At 38.1% G+C, this 24,119-nt stretch overlaps 2 protein-coding genes across 4 annotated transcripts in view; both read right to left on the bottom strand.

Annotated features, from left to right (window-relative positions):
* LOC6036581 overlaps positions 1–24,119 on the bottom strand; it is a 292,677-nt gene that overhangs the window by 115,036 nt on the left and 153,522 nt on the right. The gene's annotated exons all lie outside the window — the stretch shown is intronic.
* On the bottom strand, positions 31–5,669 carry LOC6036586 (ATP-binding cassette sub-family A member 3). Its single transcript, XM_001846567.2, has 10 exons — positions 5,238–5,669; positions 4,994–5,186; positions 4,678–4,941; positions 4,373–4,627; positions 4,192–4,318; positions 2,766–4,131; positions 2,642–2,712; positions 2,228–2,583; positions 324–2,176; positions 31–267 (listed from the first exon to the last, which is right to left on the bottom strand). Exons 1-10 carry the CDS (start codon positions 5,450–5,452, stop codon positions 87–89), a joined length of 4,881 nt encoding a protein of 1,626 aa, XP_001846619.2. The 5' UTR covers positions 5,453–5,669; the 3' UTR covers positions 31–86.

Raw genomic sequence — 24,119 nt, 5'->3', positions numbered from 1 at the left:
CTTAGGTAAAAACAAACACGCATGAATTAATTAAAAAATCACATATTTTATGATAATTAATAAATACAAAACAAAAATAGCTTCAATTAATCTTCCACTCGCTGATGTTTTGTAAAGTGTAGAAACACCTGCTCAAGCGCAGCTTGTCCCAGGGAGTAATCCTCAACTTCAAGCTGCTCCTTGTGTGATTCCATCAGCCCAAACATGGCCGACCATTTGAGATCAGCCTGTGGCACGTGATAGCTCAACGAGTCCTGATATTGTTCTCTAAAAGAAACAAACCTAATTAAAACAGTTCGCTTGCATTTTCAAAAAAGCAATACTTCAGCACAGCTCCATCAAATGTATCCTCCACGAACGACTTGACCCTAGCCACTCTCTGCTCTTGCTGATCATCCGTCCTTTTCACCTTGATTGTCAACAGGAATCCCTTAACGAACTTGTTCTTCAAGTGTTGCGTCGATCCGAGACACTTAAACTCGCCGTTGACCATGATCGCCAGTCGGGTGCACAGCGCTTCACACTCCTCCATGCTGTGCGAAGTCAACACGATAGATTTGCCCGAGCTTCTTGCCTTGCAGATCACGTTCCAGAGCTGCCGCTTCGCTCCCGGATCCATTCCCGTAGTCGGTTCATCGAGGTATACAATCGAGGGGTTTCCCATGAGTGCGATGGCTGCACTGAGCTTTCGCTTGTTTCCACCACTATACTCCTTGATCTTCTTGTCTAGATGCTTCAGGAAGTGCAAATCTTCAGCCAAAGACAGCGATACGTTCTGGATATCATCACGGGGAACTCCTCGTAACAGGGCGAAAATTGTCAGCGTCTCCCTTCCGGTAAGATTACCCAGTAGTGCGTCAAACTGTGGACAGTAACCGATTCTCTGATGCACAGTATTCAATGGGGATTTCAGTCGAGTCCCCTCTACCCAAGCCACCCCGGACGAAAAGGTCTCGTCTCCAATCAACATTTTGAAGGTAGTCGTCTTCCCGGCTCCGTTGATTCCCAGCAAACCAAAGCACTCAAATCGATCGATCGCTACCGACAGATTGTTCACCGCTAGGAAGTTCCCGTAATATTTGGTTGCATTCCGCATCACGAGATTGTAGTTCCGGATGTCACTCTTGCGCATATTCTGAACTCGTTCCTTCTCAGCGGTTACCTCTGAATCTTCGTCGGCTGACAAACGTGGCTTCTTCTTCCAAGTATCGCATTGCTTGACCTTACTGAGGACTCGATATTCTATCAGTAAAACCGCAACGAAGGCAGTTATTCCAACCACCAAAAGATATAGCAAATTCCTAGCGATTCCCACTTCACGGAAGGAGTACAACTCCGGTAGATCACAGCACGTGGGAGTCCAATCGCAAGCGGTATCAAGCGTACAACCAGCTATAAAGTTGCAATCATTCCGACAGTCCATCACACCAGACACGATCACGTCCATGTTTTCCAACCCCTGGAACAGGGCAAAGCTTGGGAAAAGCAGGAATGCCCACTCCAAGTCGTCAGCCAGATCTTCCTGATCGATAGTGGGAAGCCGAAGTAGTTCACCGATCGCGTAGAAGACGACACCCGTTGTTATGTTGAACAACATGATGAATCCGTATCCGGAGCTCGTATTGTTGAACACGAACGTGAAGAGGTAGGTCAACGGTAGGAATCCCAACCCGTAGAACATCAACAGGAGAACCACTTGACCAAGTTCGATGAAAGCCGAACTCTTTTGAAACACAGCTAATACGACGATGTAGATCACGCAGGTCACCAGAAAGGTAAAGTAATCCCAAATGAAAGCCACCGTCCAGTAGAAGGTAACATTCGTTCCACTAACATACTGGAGCATTCGGGCACGTATGGTGCGTTCTTTAATGTAGAACATGATGTACAGCGACGATACGAAGACCATCGCGAAGGCGGTGTTGATTATCATGCTGTATCCAATGACACTTTCCAACAAATTTTCCTGAACGTTGGGTGGGTAAGGTAGAGGCTTGTTCGTGATGGTCAGTTCACATGTAGGGCATTCTGAAGCAAGGACAGCACTGTACAATAGGGATACTGCCAAGGGAGCAGTGTGGTAGCCCTTGTTGTTGAACCAAGCCGTGTAGTTGTTGTAGTGAAAGGTAGCGCCTGCCATGTACTGGGTGTTGACCTCGTAAATTGAATCTATGGACTGAAACTTAGAAAGTTAGGAACAAATTTTGATCGTCTAGTCAAAACTTACAGTTTGAAGCATGAATTCATTCATGTTCGAAGATATTAATTTGAGGTGATGCCTTCCATCAATCTTGTCAAACAGTTTCTCATAAGCTTGTATCAAATACGAATTGTCCAGCGATCTCCCTACAACGGTTACCGTTTCCTTGTACGGCTCAAAAGACATAGTCAATGGGGGAAGATTCCGATACTCGAGGGTATCCTTGTTGGATGCCACTATTGCGAAGACGATTGGAACCAAAAGTTGTGTTATTAGTAGAATATGTGATCGCAGACTGGAGAGGTACTTCTTCAAGAATTGACCCTTAACTTGGTTTAATAGTAGCTGTCGACCGGTGTACAGTTCGAGTTTGTTTAGCGAATCTACGGGACATATCATTTAGATGTTAAAAAGTTATGATTTAGCAAGTAACGTGCATACATTTCTGGGGTGCTGTCTCGATAGGTATTTCTTTTGATCTCTTGCTTCCCTGAGAGATGTCACTTCCGGCTCTAAAATAAAATTAAAATTTATTCACAGTTGCAATGAGCTTGCAACGACTCACTTCATGAACACCTCCTCCATCGTAGTCAACGAGATACCGTAGCTATTAACTCCACACTCTCGCATTCTACCTTCCAGATCTTCCAACATCGGTTGGAACACCTGTAGGTAACCCTCATTCAAAACAAACGACAGCTCGGACCCGATATCCGTGGCAATGCGAACGTCTGGAATGAACCTCCGCAGAATGTCCAACACCTGTTGCTTGTCGCAGCGCGGACCTTTCACGCAGATCAACCGGTATCCGGCGCCAAAGTTTTTCTTCAAGAAGAACGGTGACCCAACTGCCTTCAGCACTCCGCCGGACATGATCGCAATGCGATCCCCGAGGACGTCCGCTTCGTCCATGAAGTGCGTGGTAAGTAGAATCGTTCGATGTTTCTTCTCCTGTTGTAGCAGATCCCAGAGGGATCTACGAGCTGACGGATCCAATCCGGAGGTTGGCTCATCCAGCAGGACCACCTTGGATCCACCGCATAGGGCAACTCCTACGGCAAGTCTTCGCTTCATACCACCGGACAGCGTGTGAGATTGTGCGTTGCGCTTGTCCGTCAACTCCAACATCACAAGGTACTTTTCGATCTCTCCGTGCAGACCATTCTTTGGAATGCCTTTCAATCTTGCAAAGAATCGGAGGTGTTCCTCCACGGTCAGTTCATCGAACAGCACGTTGTGCTGTGGGCAGATGCCCAAAGATCGTCGAACTCCTTCGATCTCGGTGCGGACGTCGTGCCCGTTGAGGTATGCCGTACCCGAGGTCGGCGCGATCATTCCCGTCAGCATAGACATGGTGGTGGTCTTGCCAGCACCGTTGTGACCCAGCAATACGGTGATCTGATCTTCGTACATGTTGAGAACGAGCCCGTTGACAGCAGTTTTATTGCCTGGGTAAACCTTACGAAGGTTTCGGATTTGAATTCCGACAGGGCTTGAGCTGGGATCCGATTCGATGAAGTCTGATTTCTGATTTTGAGAAGTTGGCGTTTTTGACGCGCTGGAGCGACACTTGAAAGAAAATGGGAAATACCACGGTTTTGCGATTCCGAATTCTCCGGGCATAACTTGCTCGACGTATATTGCGATGGTTAGGTATATCAAGGCATCTATCAGTAGCATCGCGATCACCAGTCCAACGTTCAACTCTTCGTCGATCGTAGCTGGGGTGGAGAAATCGTTCCACTGAAGACCCCGTTCAAGTACTTCCAGGCGTATGATGCTACGAATCCCAAAGGACATGGCGGAGTTTGATACAATGTTGAGACTAGATTTGATACCAACTGACAAGGAGTCGTAGATGGGCAAGGCCAGCTTGTACGGTACAATGGACAGGATCCAAACGAAGCCAGCTACCCTTGCGGCAACACTTGCTGAAATGTGGTGTTTGATACATTACTGTAATTCGCAGAATGAACACCGAAAGGGCTCACCCTTGTCGAAGAAGACACTCATCATGAAGCAGAAGCACACTGTAGCGACGGAATAGACAAACAGGAAGAACCAAATGGCAGTCCAGTCGGAATGTTTCAGGATCGGAATGTTGTTGACCAGCGGTACCTGCGTAAGTCTCTTTAGTCATTCAACTCGCTTTCAGCGCGACCTTCTACTCACACAAAGCAGCGCAGTGATCATCGAAATCGAGAGCACTAGCAGTAGCATGTTCTTCACGAACCACGCACTCCACTGCAAGCCACCGGAGAGTCCCATGATCTTCATCGATTCTTTGAGCTGGTGTTCCTTCTCGACCGTGATGTGCTTGATCATCACTACGCACGGGTAGAAGAACGTGAAAAGCATAATGTACGGGAGCCACGATTCCAGTACGCGTAGGATTCCATCGTCGTAGTGTGGTGGATATGGGAAGCGCTGAAGAAGGTCGAAGGATTAGCTGAGCGCTTTTTTGGGTGTCTACTCACGTTCACATAAACGTTTGGAAGGTAAACATTGGCGTTGAATTCCTCGATGATCGCTTTCGAAATGGCGCTCTGAACGGACAGGAAGCCTTCGTAGTAGTACTCCGGGTAACCTCCCGCGTCCAGTGAAATCTCGCGAAGTTCCGGCGTAAAGGGAAACTGCAGAAGTCGGGTTTCCCAGTTCGGTAGGGAGTTTTCCATGCTGGTCCGAAGCTTGCTAGGGAATCTGATCGCGACGTTCAGCTTCTCCGGTAGTTTATCTATGAACTGTGGATAGACTTCTGAATGATTCCGCACGACAAAGGTCAAGCTCGCTTACCGTGAGATCATCTTCGAATTCTACCCCAGCCAAGATGCTGCTATTCATTAGGGTCGACTCCAGTGAGACCGCGTTAGGGTATCCTCTGTACGTTATATTGAGCGATTCCGCAGCTCTGCTAACGACCCCTTCCAGTATTGGATTTTGAGGTGAATACGCCAACAGAATTTGCACATCGGATGGTAGTTTGAACCTGTACGGGACTCAAATGTTACTTCTGATTACCAAAGATTCCGAGTATTACCTGCTCAGTACATCGGTAGACAGCGGGTTGAACACGGTACTGGACTGCACGTGCCTCAGCTTCACAACTCCACGTATCAAAAGAAGAAACGAACAGCACAACACCGGGACGAGAACTTCGAACGCGGTCTGCAGGTAGTGGCGCCGCTGGATGGTCCAGTTCTTCCACAGAAGCAGGACAAACTTGTCCCAGCTGGACGTGGCGGCGCCAGCCATTGCAACTCTTGCACTAACGAGTCAAGTCTAGGCGGATTTCAACGGGTATATAAAGACATGCCGCTCAATGTAACCTGTCAGGGGAGATTCATCATTATAATATGGCTTTAACACGCCCGTTACAGCTTAGTTAACGCAGATTGATGTGAGTGCAGTTTTCGAGGTGGTAGTTTTCCACTCATCATGTACTGAGTGCACGTAATGAAAAATTTTCAGATACTTTCCCGGTTCTTCAAATCAACATCGATGACACTCTTTACTATCAACAATTATTCAATGTTTAAACTTAGAGAAACTTGTTTTAAAGATTTACGAAAAATTTCCGCATCAATTGTAACAACTCTACCCAATCTCTATCTCTAGCACCGTTCGATACACTGACTAACTACTAACTGTCTCAACCGGTAACCCCGCACCACAGGTATCTATCAGCAACGTGCAGTTCGGATCATTAGGCTAACGTCATGATTCGAATTCCCGGACGCTTCGAAACCCGGACACCTCATCTTGTTTTATCAATGATTTGGATATAAATTCGCATTGTGAATGTCCGAACTGTGTTTTTTGATGAATTCTAACGTCTACTTACATTATAAGATTGTTTGAACGCTGCAGTTAATGTCAAGACAATTAAATAAATTAAAATTATAAGATTACCAAAAATGTGAAATATTTCACTGAAATATTTCAGAGGCGTCCGAAGCATCGGGAAGGCAAAGCAGAAATTTTTGGTTTTGATTTACTTAAATTCAAGCAAATTTTTATATAAAATATCGATTGTTTTGATGTTAACAGCTTATTCAGACTTAAAGAATGCCATTCACTAACATTTTAGTCCAAATTTGTGCAATTCAAGTCAACAACAAGTCATTGAAATTTTCAAGTTCTGATGAAAAATTGTTAGAAAAGACATATTTTGCATGCATTCTCTTAAAACTGACTGTTTATACAACATCCTGATGATATTTCTACATTTAAGTGTCCGGATTTCGAATCACAACGTTACTCCCGTGAGGCATGCGTTCTAACAACGATCGATTGGCGTTACTTTGAGCACTGCTCGCGCGTGTCTATGCGAGAACCGGTTGACGGTCTTTTCACACCGTTCATTATCGACTATCGCGACGAACAGTTTACGACGGGGGGCGTTTTCTCACGATGATTTGTATGTTACTCACTTGCATACATCTTAACAGCTTGTTTTTTGCATGCACGATGCTGAGTAATGCCATAGACTAGTCTTGAAGACCTGATAGGTATGTGCATAAAAAATCAATAAGTTTGAGAGAAATAGTGCTCTTTCTTTAATATTGATTCATGTCTATGTGTAAAGTAATTAGCAAAGAGCAAGAGAACGATACTGTTAAACATATTAAATAGTGAAATGCACTTGATACTCACAGATTCATTCTAAGATATTTATATATTGAGCAGTTCTCTACGAAATCGATCTTTAATTTTTGTAATTTTTTAATCCGGCTGAAACTTTTTTGGTGTTTTCGGTATGCCCAAAGAAGCCATTTTGCATCATTAGTTTGTCCATATAATTTTCCATACAAATTTGGCAGCTGTCCATACAAAAATGATGTATGAAAATTCAAAAATCTGTACCTTTTGAAGGTATTTTTTATCGAGTTGATGTCTTCGGCAAAGTTTTAGGTATGGATAAGAGCTACACTGAAAAAATGATATACGGTAAAACAAATTTGGTGATTTTCAATTTAAGAGCGAATTTTTCACCAATGTGTAACAGGTCGTATCGAGGTGCTCCGATTTGGATGAAACTTTCAGCGTTTGTTTATCTATACATGAGATGAACTCATGCCAGATATGAGCCCTCTACGACAAAGGGAAGTGGGGTAAAACGGGCTTTGCAGTTTGAGGTCCAAAAAACATAAAAAAATCTTAAAATTGCTCGCATTTCCGTAAAACTTCATCAATTCCAATTCTCTTAGATGCATTCGAAAGGTCTTTTAAAGCACTTCAAAATGGGCCGTAGATAACCAGGATTGGTTTGACTTTTACTCATAGCTTTTGCAAATTACTGTCAAAAATTGATTTTTTTAAACCTTAATATCTTTTTGCAACAGTCTCCAACACCCATACTCCCGTAGGTCAAAAGTTAGGTAATTTCATGGACTATAAGCCTACGGTAATAACTTTTTGGCCAATCGCAGTTTTTCTCATAGTTTTTCGATTTTTCTATAACAAACTTTTTACAACGTTAGTTTTTGCCCTGTAAGCTCCCATAGCGGCACTTTTTGGTCTCAATTTTGTCATATTCGGAATTCTCGGAAAATTTTACGTTAGTTAGAAGTATTGGAGTTGTAAACTTGATTGGAAAAATGGCTATTTAGAATGAATTTAAATATTTTTTTACAATTTGTTGGATTAGGGGTAAAACAGGTTTTCGACTACTTGATACAGCATTTGACGTATTGATCAAAGGGAAATAAGATCTATTTCTTTTTTCAAAAATGTTTTATTTAATTATTTTTTAAATCAAATTTACAACTCCAATACTTCAAACTTACGTGAAATTTTCCGAGGATTCCGAATATGACAAAATTGAGACCAAAAAGTGCCGCTATGGGAGCCTACAGGGCAAAAACTAACGTTTTAAAAAGTTTGTTATAGAAAAATCGAAAAACTATGAGAAAAACTGCGATTGGACAAAATGTTAATACCGTAGGCTTATAGTCCATGAAATTACCGAACTTTTGACCTATAGGAGTATGGGTGTTGGAGGCTGTTGCAAAAAGATATTATGGTTTTAAAAAAATCCATTTTTAACAGTAATTTGCAAAAGCTATGAGAAAAAGTTAAACCAATCCTGAATGTCTATGGCTCATTTTGAAGTACTTCAAAAGACCTGTCGAATGCATCTAAGAGAGTTGGAAATGATGAAGTTTTACTAAAATGCGAGCAATTTTAAGATTTTTTATGTTTTTTGGACCTCAAACTTCAACGCCCGTTTTACCCCACTTCCCTTTGTCGTAGAGGGCTCATATCTGGCATGAGTTCATCTCATGTATAGATAAACAAACGCTGAAAGTTTCATACAAATAGGAGCATCTCGATACGACCTCTAGAACAAACCGAGCAATATTTACAAATACTGCCTCTTAATTTTTTGTCACTGAAACTTGATTTACAAAATAACACTGTATATATTTTTTTTAAATTTTTGGGAACATCAAATGCCAACTTTTCAGAAATTTCCAGAACGGGCAAAAAATCTTTGACCGAGTTATGAATTTTGTAATCAATACTGTTTTTTCAAAAAATCGAAATATTGGTCGCCAAATTTTTTTTAACATCTTTTTTCGATATAAAATCAAATTTGCATTAAAAAAGTACTCTAGCGAAATTTTGATAAAGTTATAGCCAATTTTTTTTGTAACATTTTTGAAAATAGTCGCAGTTTTTAATTTTTTTAAATTAGTTCTTATGTTTGCCAACTCTTGAAAAAAATATTTTTTTGAAAAGCTCTACATTTTGGTTTTTTGAACTTTGTTCATACGACCTTTAGTTGCTGATATATTGCCAAACAAAGGTTTAAAAACATGAAAATTTTATGTTTTCTAAGTCTCACCCAAACAACCCACCATTTTCTAACGTCGATATCTCAGCAACTAATGGTCCGATTTACAAAGCTAAAATATGAAACATTCGTGAAATTTTCCGATCTTTTCGAAAAAGATATTTTCAAAATTTTCAAATCATGACTAACATTTCAAAACGGCCAAACTTTCAATATTATTTGGATGGCAATATCTGAGCAATAAAAGGTCGTATTAACAAAGTTCAAAAAACACAAAATATTGATATGATTTGAGAAGTTTTTCAGCTTTTCAAAAAGATTTTTTTTAGGTGGGCAAACATGTGCAGGAACTTTATCAAAATTTCACTGAAGTACTTTTTGATTGAAAATTTGATTTTACATCGAAAAATAAAGTTGGTAATTTTTCATGACCAATATTTCGATTTTTGAAAAAAAAATCTGTATTAAATCAAAAATTCTGAAAAGTTGGCATTTGATGTCCCCTAAAACATATTAAAAATAAAAAAAAAAAATAAAAATAGTGTTTTTTTGCAAATTAAGTTTCAGTGACAAAAAGTTAAATTATCTGTGTATCTTTTTTTCAATGTAGTCCTTATTCATACCTACAACTTTGCCGAAGGCACCAAATCGATCAAAAAATTCCTTCAAAAGATACAGATTTTTGAATTTTCATCCATCATTGTTGTATGAACAGCTGCCAAATTTGTATGGAAATTTATATGGACAAACTAATGATGCAAAATGGCTTGTTTGGGCATACCGAAGGCAGTTTCAGCCTGATTAAAAATACATAAAAATGGAATGACCGAAATCTAAGAGAATTGCTCTATAGCTGTGCGAATTTTTTTTCCAGGCTTAAGAAATAAAAGGAATCTTCAACCTCAGTCGGACCCAACAGATCGAACCAATCTCCCGAAGGGTCACTCCGGTACCAATCAGCTCAACCACTTTTTTCCCTGCCCCTCCCAAGAGACAACTTTGCCACTTTGACTTTTGGTTCCCGCCCCCTTCAATTTCATTGCTTATTCAAAAGTCACTTAGGACCTTTCTTCGGAGATCAACTTTTCCGTCGTTTCCTCGAAGGACAATCGCCACATTTGTTTGTGACTTCCGTTCCGTCCACAAAGCTAGAAGGAAGTTGAAGTCCCCAGCGGAGATTCTTCGGCCCCATAAATCTTGGCCATAGCTAGAGGGAAGAGGCAAAACGGTTTCACGATTTATGGCGCAAGAACGCAGGCCAAACCCGGAGCAACAGGAGGTGGCAGAAGGCGAACAAATCTTCAAGTAATCACGGCCGGCAGGATATCGAAGAGTCACTCTCTCGGTATCGAGGGGTGAGGACAAAGCTGGATCGAGAACCCCTCTCGGAAGCTCGTTGAGGTGGGCTAAGATTTATGGATTCCTTTTCGTTTGGGGAGGACGATAAGCGTGGAGGCGCTTGGTGCGGTTCTTCTGTTACGGGAGTAATTTTCGGATATAATTTACGGCAACAGGTCTTGGCGGGCAGGGCTCGTGTCGACATTGAATGGCAGCAATTGTCGGAGTGGGGGTTGTTTATGCCGGAATATGCTTTCTGGGTGATTGAATGTGTCAAAAGCAAGATGAAGTGGCTTGATTAGATTTTCAGAGTGATGGGATGGCTAAAGTAATGGGTCATGAAGAAGGCTGCACGGAGAAAAAAGAGTTCCCAATATCGTGAACAAGCGTTCATGAAAATGAGAACCACGAACAAAGTGTTCAAATTTCATGGTACGTTTTTCAAAATCGTACTATGGGATTTGAACACTTTGTTCGAGGTTCTCATTTTCATGAACGCTTGTTCACGATTTTGGGAACTCTTTTTTCTCCGTGTGGCTTCAAAATAGCTGTGTAAAAATAGCATAAACGTAATTTTGATTCCGGACACATACAGTTTGAAACATATTTGCTTCAATATTTGTGTTACAATCCATCAAACAATCATCCATTCATAGAATTTTTCAATGGTCCACTTCGTCCCGAATCCAACCCTCATCAAGCACCACACTTCACAAAACTGCCCTGTTGTTTCAAGCGTTACGCTTTTCAAAACAACACCGTACCCACCATCCACGCACCAAAAAAAAAAAAAAGACGGAAAATAAAATAAAAATGAAAATCCTTTTATCACGCCATGAATATTATTGGCTGCGCTTTTCCCAGTCACCACCACCTAGCGGACTTTTTCCATCATTTTTTTTTCCACTTCACCTGCCAGAACCAGAATTCACCGTGATGGTCCAAACGGGTTGCTTTTGGTAGATTTGGCCCCTCCGTGTTTTCTTTTCAGGTTGTTTGTTCTTCTAAATTATTCACGATTTGTTTGCATACACGGGCTGGAGTTGAAAGTTCGGACGAGATTGCTTTATCGTGAGAAATTTTTGAGTAAAGATTTATTTTATGCTAACTGAATTGGAAGTCATCTTAAGATCTAATCAGTTTTGAACTTTAGCTAAGCTTTGATTCAAGTTTACTTTTCGATCATAAACTCAAAGATCCAACTCAAGCAAAGTTGAGTGGCGATGACGCTTCCAACTCACATCATCCAAGAACCTTCACGCGAGAAAAAAAAAGGTGCTGATACTTGTCTTTCTGCCGGTTGACTTTCCAGGACTTGGCAGATTTTCCACCCACTTTTCACAATTCCTTCTCGAGCGGTGCGGCATTTATCACGCTTCAGGTGAAATAATCGTTCTGTGATGCCGGAGAATCTCTTCCAACCGGTTGCTTCTGCAGGTCGTTGAGGTGAGAGACAGAGGTGAGTTCGTTGTCCTCTTCAGCCACCCTTGTTTTTGTCCTAAGAAGATGAAGTAAGGTTTGATTGCAAACAATCAGCTCAACCAGCTTTTCCGGGTTGCTTACGGCATGTTTCTTTTTGGAGTAGAGTTTGAGACACTTTTCTTATGACGGAATGATTTGGAGTTCGTCAAATTTAAACGTCCAACGTCAAACATCCAACGCCCAACGTCCAACGTCCAACGTCCAACGTCCAACGTCCAACGTCCAACGTCCAACGTCCAACGTCCAACGTCCAACGTCCAACGTCCAACGTCCAACGTCCAACGTCCAACGTCCAACGTCCAACGTCCAACGTCCAACGTCCAACGTCCAACGTTCCAAGATCCAATGTCCTACGTTCCAATATCCAATGACCATCTTTCCAAGATCCAATGTCCTACGTTCCAAGATCCAACGTCCTACGTTGCAAGATCCAATGCCCTACGTTCCAAGATCCAACGTCCTACGTTGCAAGATCCAATGTCCTACGTTCCAAGATCCAATGCCCTACGTTCCAAGATCCAACGTCTCATATTTCAATATCCAATGTCCTACGTTCCAAGATCCAAACCCCTTCGTTCCAAGATCCAATGTCCTGCGTTCCAAGATCCAACGTCCTACGTTCCAAGATCCAATGTCCTACGTTCCAAGATCCAATGTCCTACGTTACAATATCCAATGACCATCTTTCCAAGATCCAATGTCCTACGTTCCAAGATCCAACGTCCTACGTTGCAAGATCCAATGCCCTACGTTCCAAGATCCAACGTCCTACGTTGCAAGATCCAATGCCCTCCTTCCAAGATCCAACGTCCTACATTTCAATATCCAATGTCCTACGTTCCAAGATCCAATGTCCTACGTTCCAAGATCCAATCCCCTTCGTTCCAAGATCCAATGTCCTGCGTTCCAAGATCCTACGTCCTACGTTCCAAGATCCAATGTCCTACGTTCCAAGATCCAACGTCCTACGTTACAATATCCAATCACCAACGTTCCAAGATTCAATGTCCTACGTTCCAAGATCCAATGACCATCTTTCCAAGATCCAATGTCCTACGTTCCAAGATCCAACGTCCTACGTTGCAAGATCCAATGCCCTACGTTCCAAGATCTAACGTCCTACGTTGCAAGATCCAATGCCCTCCTTCCAAGATCCAACGTCCTACATTTCAATATCCAATGTCCTACGTTCCAAGATCCAATGTCCTACGTTCCAAGATCCAATCCCCTTCGTTCCAAGATCCAATGTCCTGCGTTCCAAGATCCTACGTCCTACGTTCCAAGATCCAATGTCCTACGTTCCAAGATCCAACGTCCTACGTTACAATATCCAATCACCAACGTTCCAAGATTCAATGTCCTACGTTCCAAGATCCAATGACCATCTTTCCAAGATCCAATGTCCTACGTTCCAAGATCCAACGTCCTACGTTGCAAGATCCAATGCCCTACGTTCCAAGATCCAACGTCCTACGTTGCAAGATCCAATGTCCTACGTTCCAAGATCCAATGTCCTACGTTCCAAGATCCAACGTCTCATATTTCAATATCCAATGTCCTACGTTCCAAGATCCAAACCCCTTCGTTCCAAGATCCAATGTCCTGCGTTCCAAGATCCAACGTCCTACGTTCCAAGATCCAATGTCCTACGTTCCAAGATCCAATGTCCTACGTTACAATATCCAATGACCATCTTTCCAAGATCCAATGACCTACGTATCAAGATCCAATGTCCTACGTTCCAAGATCCAATGACCTACGTTTCAAGAACCAATGTCCTACGATCCAAGATCGAATTTCCTACGTTCCAAGATCGAATGTCCTACGTCCAAGTTCCAATGCCAAACCCATATCCAAGACCATGCTTCTGTTTAAGTTTTTTACAAGTTAGGTCAAATCTAATTGATTTTTGTTATCAATTGAAGACAATCCAATTTCACCCTACCAAGTGACTTAACCCAGGTCCCCCCCCCCTCCCAAAAAAGAACGACCCTTCCCAACATTACTTACAATCTGCGCCACGTGGAACGGAGCCGAGCAATATTAGCCGATTCAATACCGACTCCCGGACGGCTGACTTCACGTTCCCATCTCCAGCAAAAGACCCTCCCAGCGGCAAGAGAGAAAAGGACTCGCGAAGACGTCCGTGTGATGGCAAATGATAAAAAAGGTGAGCCAATTTGCGCCGCTCACGATGAAAATCCTAATCCTCGTCAAGGACGTCAAAGTGGGCCACTTCGAAGGGGGCTCGGGTGGAAAATTGGGAAATTTATGGACTCTTTGCTGGACTTCCTTTCTGTGTGTTTTTTTTTCTCGCAGCGATTCATTCATTTTTCAAAAGGGACGATCCGCACGCATTCGGTGGAACTAATGATACGAGGGAAGTGGCAGTGAGCACTTAAATTTTAATTTGTCTTGCCAGTTTTAACTACTAAGAGAGTGGCTGGAAGATGGACTGCCTTTGCGATTTGCTGGCTCGAAATGTTTGGTGAAGATTTTCCATTTAGATTTAGTTGGGAGATTAATGGTGGTAAGCGTAAACTTCTGAGAGCTCATTTCAATTGAATAAAGTCGATTCCATGAAAATCGCTCTAATTCAATTAAAAAGCTACATCAATCCCCCACAGCAATCTAATTCTACTCACAGCGAAATCAATCAGATCCGCAGAGATTCGATCTTTCCACGGTGAAAAACAAAATCCCATCGACAAAATCCACCACGTGCTAGCCCGGGAACGCACCCGTTCTCGCGCTCTATCGGAGGGCCAAAATCTTGCCTCCTAATTGCCAATTTTCCGGCAGCTTACGATTCTGCCGGGGCTGTACAGCAAAGCTATGCACGATGGACATTATCGCCCGACACGGTCGGTTCTACATTATGGTACGTGCAACATCATCATCATCATCGTCATCATCGGCAACGGTTTGTGGGTTCTGGACCGAAAAGGTTGCTTTTATTTGGATTGGCTCTTACTTGAATGATTGTTTTTTTGAATGCTAACAGACTTTTGAAGATACGATCCTATACAAAATTATCATAAGTTCCTTATTCAAATTTCTCTGTCAATTCAAAACTATCTAAGCTAGGATAAATTATTTCAAAATATGATTTTTAATATTTTTTCCGAAAAATTTATTTGTTCAAGCGAAAATCACGTTTAAAATTAAAATTCAGAAAATTGAAAAATATTTTTTCTTAAAACCGCAAAATAAAGCAAAAAAAGGTAGCAAAAAATGGTAGCAAACAGGCTGGTACAAATATTTAAAAAAATTGGTCAACCCCTGGCCCGAAAAATCAGCGGGCAACATTTTTGTTCTTTAAAAAACTTCAAAATTTCAATGGAAATACAAGTGCAATCAGCTGAAATCAATTTTGAATGCATTCTCCTGCGTTTTAGTTGTAGTTTATGCAACAAGTTGGAAAAAGTAGATTTAGTAGTAGATCAATATTTCGACGTCGTCGTGCTATCTTGTCGCACCCGCCATTTTTAAACAAAAACGAGAGCACGCAATGTAAACAATAACAAACACGTTTTGTTTGGCTGACCATTCTGTGCATTGTCCCGAAGTTTGGTTTAAGTTGGTTGCTGGAGTCCCGAGTTATAATTACAAATGTTTACGATAGTCTAGCTTGTACGTGCGTCAAACGCATCCTGACCTGAAATCCCTTTGGCCTTTTGTCGCACTTACATCAATTTTCAGGGTGTGACAAGATAGCACGACAAGATTTAAACTACTTTGATATGAAAAGTGACAAAAATTTTCGAAGCTTTTTTCTTTTTCATTGAATATCTTAGGATTGAAATCGAATTTTTAGGATCTGCAAAGGTCAAAAGATGAGGCATTGTGAGATGCACTAAATGGCGTTCTTAACTCAATTTGGCCCAAAATGCACGTACGACAAGTTAGCACGACGGCGACGAATTTGCAGCAAGTTCCATACAACATTTTTTTGGAATTCCGAATGTCTATTGTCTGATTGTTAAGTCAATCAAAAAAATATAAAATATTAATAAAAACAAAGCAATATTGAATAGTAAAACTTTACGATGCAAGTGCTGAAAAGTTCAACTTTCCAGCACTTCTTTTTCTGCTGAAAAGTAGAACTTTGCTGCGCTTGTTTCGAAAAGTATTACTTTTCTATACTTTTATTTTAAGTAGAGAAATGTAGGCATTTTTGTCATGCGAGTACACAGTAAAAAATAATGTAAATTTGGAAGCTTAAATATTACCTCTTTTATGATGTAATTTTACCTCAATTTAGACTGAAAAAGTGACATTACACCAGAAAAGTGGTAAAATTACACATTTCCAGAGGTAAAATCTGACATAAAAGATGTACCCCTTCCCAGATGTAATATTACCATGATTTTTTTTTTTTCTGTGTACGACAGGAAAAATAATTAGTTTCATAACAGAATTGCAAACATAACTTATAACATGTTCAGGTAGGGTGTGTCTGAATTTCATAGACAGTAAAAAATCATGGTATTATTATTTTTAAGGGGTACATTTTTTATGTCAGAATGTAATGCAATGTAATTTTGATTGTGTAAATGTGCAATTTTACCACTTTTCTGATTTAATGGCCCTATTTTAGTCTAAATTGAGGTAAAATTAGATCATTAAAAAGGTAATATTCATTCTTCCGAAGTTACACCTTTCAAATTTACACTTTTTTTTATCGAGTAGATTAATATCCACAGAAGCTCTCCTGAAAATGTTAAAAAAAATGTTTAGAATTCGGGGTGCCCAATCGAGTGGATTCTGGACACTTTAGTATGGGGAAAACGGCATTTTTTTACATTTTATTTACCTAAAAATCCAAAATGGAACAAAATAACATTCTGTGCGAGGTTTTTATAGATTTTTATATGGGGAACAACTTTGTATAACATCGCAAAACGATCTGAGCAGATCTGGTTTAGTTTTAAGTGGTTTATGTTAAGGTGTTTCTACACAGAAAAAAATCATGGTAATATTACATCTGGGAAGAGGTACATCTTTTATGTCAGAAAAAAGGTGCAATTTTACCTCTGGAAATGTGTAATTTTACCACTTTTCTGGTGTAATGTAAAAAGTGAGTCTAAATTGAGGTAAAATTACATCATAAAAGAGGTAATATTCAACCTTCCAAAATTACAGCTTCCAAATTTACATTATTTTATACTGTGTAGGGCCAAACCTAGGACTAAAGTAAAGCCTTTTTATCGAAAAGGCCACTATGATCAGAGAAATTAATATTACAATGTTTGGGTTTATTTAAAAATCTGTTGATTTTTTTTATTTTAGACGTGTAGTACCGCATAAACTTTTTTCAGCTGAAATTTTAGTTTTCGTCAAATCTTACAATTTTTTTTAACTGACAACTGAAATAGTGTAAAATACAAGATACAATGTTGTTGGTTTTAAGAAATAATGTCCGTATATCCTATCTTTAAAAATATTATTTTCCCATTTTTTTAAACTTTGTAAATCGGACAAAAAAATGCTGTGTTAAAGCTTTTAAATGAATTCAAATAGAGAAAAATATGTTTTTTTTTTTGTGTTTTCCATTTAGCCATGTTTTTTCAACTGACTCGGAAACAATTTGTCCGATTTGAAGTTTTGAAAGCGAAATTCATGCAAAATGTTGCGATTCTCCGAATAACACTTTCAAATTCAAATTTCAAAATGAAGTCAAACATTTCGAAAGGGATGAAAAACACAAATTTTGACCCATTTGACGATTTAAAAAACAATTTTTATTCTTAGCTATGCAGAAATTTCAGTTTGTTTCAGAATGGATGATTCAAAAATTCAAAAGTGCTACTGAGCAATTCTCTACCAAAACCGGAAATGGATTTTATTTGTATTTTTTGATTTGGCTCAAACTTTGTGGGGGCCTTCCCTAAGACCAAATATGCTATTTTGTGTCATTGGTTCACCCATACAAGTCTCCATACAATTTTGGCAGCTGTCCATACAAAAATGGTATGTAAATATTCAAACAGCTGTAACTTTTGAGTGAATTTTCTGATCAATTTGGTGTCTTCGGCAAAGTTGTAGGTATTGTTGAGGACTTTTGAGAAAAAAATAGATACACGGAAAAAAATTGCAGATTTTTTTATTAACATTTTTTTTTACTGGAACTCAATTTCCCAAAATATGTATTTTTTGATTTTCGAGATTTTTTTATATGTTTTAGGGGACAAAAATCCGCAACTTTTGAGCCATAGAGAAACATGGTCAAAAAATCTGCCGCCGAGTTATGAATTTTTTAAAAAAATAGTGATTTTTGGAAAAAAATAAAGTTTCATGCAAAAACAAGGTTGACATTACTTTTTAATGCAAAATTGAATTTGCAATCGAAAAGAACTTTACAAATTTTTTGATAAAGGGCTCCGTTTTCAAGATATAGCCACCGAAAGTTTGATTTTAGCGAAATATTTGCAGTTTTTAATTTTTAAAAATAGTGACCATGAGTGACCATTTCTAAAAATATTTTTTTTGAAAAGTTCAGAAAATTTGCTATAAAATTGTCTTAGAGACATTAAAGATTGAACCTCTGGTTGCTGAAATACAGCGGCTTAAAGAAAAAGAAACACGAAAATTGAAGTTTTCTAAGTCCCACCCAATCAGCCAACCATTTTCTAATGACGATATCTCAGCAATTCGTCCGATTTTCAATGTTAATATATGAAACATTCGTGAAATTTTCCGATCTTTTCAAAAAAAATATTTTGACTAGCATATCAAATCAAAAATAATCAAAAATATCAAGACTAGCATTTTAAATGAGCGTAATATTCAATATTTGGCCCTTTGAAAATGTTGGTCTTGATTTAAAAATTTTCAAAATATTTTTTTCGAAAAGATCGGAAAATTTCACGAATGATTTATATATTAACATCGAAAATCGGACCATTAATTGCTGAGATATTGTCATTACAAAAAGGTCGGTTGTTTTGGTAAGATTTAGAAAACTTCAATTTTCGTGTTTCTTTTTCTTAAAGCGGCTCTATCTCAGCAACCCGAGGTCCAATCTTCAATGTCTCTTAGACAATTTTATAGTAAATTTTCTGAACTTTTCAAAAAAAATATTTTTAGAAACGGTCACTCATGGTCACTATTTTTAAAAATTGAAAAACTGCAAATATTTCGCTAAAATCAAACTTTCGGTGGCTATATCTTGAAAACGGAGCCCTTTATCAAAAAATCTGTAAAGTACTTTTTGATTGCAAATTCAATTTTGCATTAAAAAGTAATGTCAAACTTGTTTTTGCATGAAACTTTAATTTTTTCCAAAAATCATTATTTTTTCAAAAATTCTTAACTCTGCGGCAGATTTTTGACCATGTTTCTCTATGGCTCAAAAGTTGCGGATTTTTGTCCCCTAAAACATAACAAAAAATCTCGAAAATCAAAAAATACGTATTTTTGGAAATTGAGTTTTAGTAAAAAAAATGTTGATAAAAAAATCTGCAAATTTTTTTTTCCCTATTTTTTTCTCAAAAGTCCTCAACACCATCGAAGATACCAAATTGATCAGAAAATTCACTCAAAAGTTACAGCTGTTTGAATATTTACATACCATTTTTGTATGGACAGCAGCCAAAATTGTATGGAGACTTGTATGGGTGAACCAATGACGCAAAATAGCTTATTTGGTCATAGGGAAGGCCCCCACAAAGTTTGAGTCAAATAAAAAAATACAAAAAATAAAAATGGTCGAAATCGGCCGATTTCGTAGAGATTTGCTCTACTATCCATTGGATTTAATTTGAGAACGGCCAGTTTTACGGGGTTCTCGGAGTTGTTGGAGTTCATTTTTATTTTTTTTGAAAAAATATTTGTTTTTTTTTTTCAAAAAATACGGTTTTTGTGAATTTTTGTTGTCCATATATCTCTGCGGCTCGAAAGTCCATTAATATCCATTTCCGATTTCCGTAGAGAATTGACTTACAGAGATAGTATTTATTAGAGCAGGTAAGCTTCAAATTAGAAAATTTTAGTATATGGTTTTACTGTACTGAGTCATTTAGCATTTAGCAAAACATGGCTAAACCAGCTGAAGCCCGGATTTGGACTACCCTAATGTATATTTGTTCAGATTTTGATTCATCGATAGGTGTAAATGGTGGTTTATGAATTTTTACTAAAAGCAATTTCCTAGAGTAGGATTGAAGCCTTTCCTCAGTGGGAAAGTTTAAATCAAAAGAAAAACTATGATAAGTTCAGATGAATAGTGAATTTTAGAATTGAAATTAAAATTAATACTAGACTGGAGAATTTTTTTATTTGGTACAAAATCAATGTTTGACGTTATTCAATGGTTGTTTATATTTAAGTATTGTTAAAAATGCTGTGATTAAATTAAAATGAAATTGTTGAAAATAAACAATGTTATCATGCCTTAGATCATTGGAACAAAAAAAAACTAAAAGAAATTTAGTTAAAAATAGATAATTGAAAATATAACAAAAGTCGGATATCTCAACGTTAGGAAACACTTCAAGCAGATTGAAATCTCTTTTTAAAACGACATGTAACAAGATTTTCTCGAAAATTTTTATCTTGTATCAATCGCTTAAGAAGCAACAGTAGCAAGCTCATAATTGCTGCAATATTTATTTTAATAGCATCCACAAGGCTAAAGTGTTGAAGACTACATGATTTCTATACTCTGCATAATTGAAACCCCCTAAACGCTTTCGTGTGACCATGAGCGAGGAAATCAAAAACACATTACACCGCATCATTGCGCACTTTTACGCCCAAATTGATGTAAATTTTTGTGAGAGTTGACATTGCGCGCCACTCAGCTCATCGGACACTTCATCTTCTGTGACTGCGTTCAACGGTTGCGTCGTTGGCCTTGGTCGTTTATGTTGCGGTGGCCTAGGCCAAAGCGGTTACCGCCGGTGGCCACAACCGCAGCTCCGCAACACCGGCACCGGTTAATGAAAGTGAAAATGGTCAGAGGGGGGGGGTTCATTAATCAAAGTATGTTATGACTATTGGCAGTGCCTTCACTTCGCATCCGATCTGGCCTACTACGCTATCTTTGGGAGTTTCAGGGCATTTTTCCTGACCATGCGTGGCTGGTCGGTCGGAAATTGTGGTTCCGGAGCCTACTGGAAGTTGCATGAAACGTAACTTTTCTAAAGGGCGATCCATGCGTTCAATTAATGTCGCTTGATACGGGACCGACGACAGGTTGCACGGTGCGCGCTGTGGGTGTTGGGGTAAAAGTGGACATTTTTTTTGGGAAATTGATTTAATTTGAAATCGTTCAACATATTCGATTTGTCATATTTTCAATATCCTGAGCATTTTGAATAACTTTTCAACTGGCAAGTCCACTGTTCCCCACTGCAACTGGTTCCAGGTGGGGCCGGTGGCACAACATCCTCGTTTTGTCAGCATCATTGCCGACGGTTCCGGACTGGACGCGCATTCGAGGTAGCTTCAAACGGCCAGAAATTTGTTCACCTTAACCACACCAGTGGGCCGGGTTGAACTTTTGATCAACTTTGCGAAACAAACAAACTCCAAATGTGTAATCAATTTTGGGAGAAAAAAGTTTTCCACCTGCTGTGGGACAGCGTAGTAAAAAAAGTAAATCAAAACAACAATTTTCAACTTTTTGCAACATTGATGTCGAAGGTGATTGTTGTCGGGATCACGTGTGATTGGACAATTTTTCCTCCAGGAGTAGGAGAGAGGGTGAAAAGAAAAACAAACATTTCCAAAGTATAATCAATCTCTGTGCTCTTGAAAATGGCTCAGAAGAAGGGAGAAGGAGGTTAAGCAAAACTTTTCACAGTTTGAATGGCAGGTCAGTCTAATGCAGGGGTGCCCAACCTAGTGTTAGTTCATTACCATGATTATTAAAAGATAAACAAAGATAAATTTCAAAAATATGATTATTTGATTTATTTTTTTTTGTTTAAAATTGATTGAGTAATTGTTTATGAAAAAAATATTTTTGCTCGCTAATGTTTTTACTTATTTTGGACTTTTTTAAAAATTCTAGAATTTTTTGCAGCAATCTTTATTTTCAGTATGAGTAAATTGCTTTCTGTAAGGTTTTTCAAACAAAAATTTATCACTGCAAAATTTCATTTAAAAAAAATAGCTTTGCTTACTCACTTATTGAAAAAAAAAATCAATTTAAATCAAGTCCTCAAAAAAGAAAAGCTTCAATTTGCAGTAAACATGGTACAAATTGTAAAATTTTAAATTAAGTGTCTTATTGTGAATTTTTAAACAGAGATACAAGTTTTTTTTTCATTTACATTTTTACAAAATGGGTAATTTCATTATCTTGCACCATTTTACAGTTTATTTATTGATTCTGAAACTTTCAATAAAGAAATGACATGAATAAAATTTAAACATAAAAATTGCATTCAAAAGAAAAAATATTTCAAAATAATAGTTGAATTCACAACATTTTATCGCAAAAAATTATCTCAAGTTTTTTTTTTTTTATTTAGACACTCAATTTTTTTATTTAATATTTCATGATCAGCGTTAGGGGCCGGTCATAAAACTATTTTGAATAGTCGTCGCGGGCCGGATGAAAAGGCTTCACGGGCCGGACGTTGGGCAGGCCTGGTCTAATGGATTGGCAATGTATCAAATTAAATATAAATAATTGTTTTATTTAAAAAAACTCCTTTAACGTTTTTTATTAACAAAAATTTATAAAGAAAAAAACAAACCAAAAACTGAAAAGAAAATTGTTTGGGAAGCCCTGGCAAAAAGGAGAATGAAAATAAAAAAATAGGAAAAAAATCTCAACTGAACAATAAGTAACTTCTCGATCCGGTGCTCAATGGCTGAAACAGCTTGGTGTACACCACGTTCGGATGCTGTATGGTAAACAGATTCTGGTTAACCTTACTTCATATGCACACTTGCGAGAAAGCGGAAAATTGAAAATGTACACTAAAAGTTCCCCCCCCTGAAGTTTTTTGACGAAACCAGTTTTGCTCAATTTCGATTAACCTGACATGGCTGAGACAGGCATTTCAATCATCCTTCAGAATAAAAAATAATTAAAATCCACTCAAAGGCAGCTTACATCGAAGAGTTTTCATTAGCGGTCCCATCTAACCCATTACAGAGTCCTAAAAAGCCCTCTTTTATCACCCAAAGCACACATTAACGCATCACGGAACACGTCTTTTTTGAGCAAAAATCTCAATCAACTCCAAAAGCAAGCAAGTCACACTCTCGGAGGTCGTAAAACATTGAGTCTCGGAATCGCGCCCCCCTGATGTCGATTACAGGACAGTGCTTGACGGGTACTGTGACGTGGTTCCCCAGAGAGATAGCGAAAGAGAGTAGCAACTTACTCGAACGTGTCAGGGTGGCAAGAAAACCCGCCCACCGTGCGTGGCGAAAATTGAAGGCTGCTGTGGAAAATAAGGACGATAAGGAATTGGACAGTGGGTTGTAAAACGGTGAGTTTACGCGACGAAAAAATTATAAATTATTTTGAAAAAAAAAGTTTTATGTTTTATGTTTTATGTTTTATGTTTTATGTTTTATGTTTTATGTTTTATGTTTTATGTTTTATGTTTTATGTTTTATGTTTTATGTTTTATGTTTTATGTTTTATGTTTTATGTTTTATGTTTTATGTTTTATGTTTTATGTTTTATGTTTTATGTTTTATGTTTTATGTTTTATGTTTTATGTTTTATGTTTTATGTTTTATGTTTTATGTTTTATGTTTTATGTTTTATGTTTTATGTTTTATGTTTTATGTTTTATGTTTTATGTTTTATGTTTTATGTTTTATGTTTTATGTTTTATGTTTTATGTTTTATGTTTTATGTTTTATGTTTTATGTTTTATGTTTTATGTTTTATGTTTTATGTTTTATGTTTTATGTTTTATGTTTTATGTTTTATGTTTTATGTTTTATGTTTTATGTTTTATGTTTTATGTTTTATGTTTTATGTTTTATGTTTTATGTTTTATGTTTTATGTTTTATGTTTTATGTTTTATGTTTTATGTTTTATGTTTTATGTTTTATGTTTTATGTTTTATGTTTATGTTTTATGTTTTATGTTTTATGTTTTATGTTTTATGTTTTATGTTTTATGTTTTATGTTTTATGTTTTATGTTTTATGTTTTATGTTTTATGTTTTATGTTTTATGTTTTATGTTTTATGTTTTTTTATGTTTTATGTTTTATGTTTTATGTTTTATGTTTTATGTTTTATGTTTTATGTTTTATGTTTTATGTTTTATGTTTTATGTTTTATGTTTTATGTTTTATGTTTTATGTTTTATGTTTTATGTTT

This window comes from Culex quinquefasciatus, chromosome 3 (assembly GCF_015732765.1).
Source record: "Culex quinquefasciatus strain JHB chromosome 3, VPISU_Cqui_1.0_pri_paternal, whole genome shotgun sequence".
Lineage (NCBI taxonomy): Eukaryota > Metazoa > Arthropoda > Insecta > Diptera > Culicidae > Culex > Culex quinquefasciatus.
The sequence above is the reverse complement of the archived record's forward strand: the minus strand, read 5'-3'. Positions and strand labels throughout refer to the sequence as shown.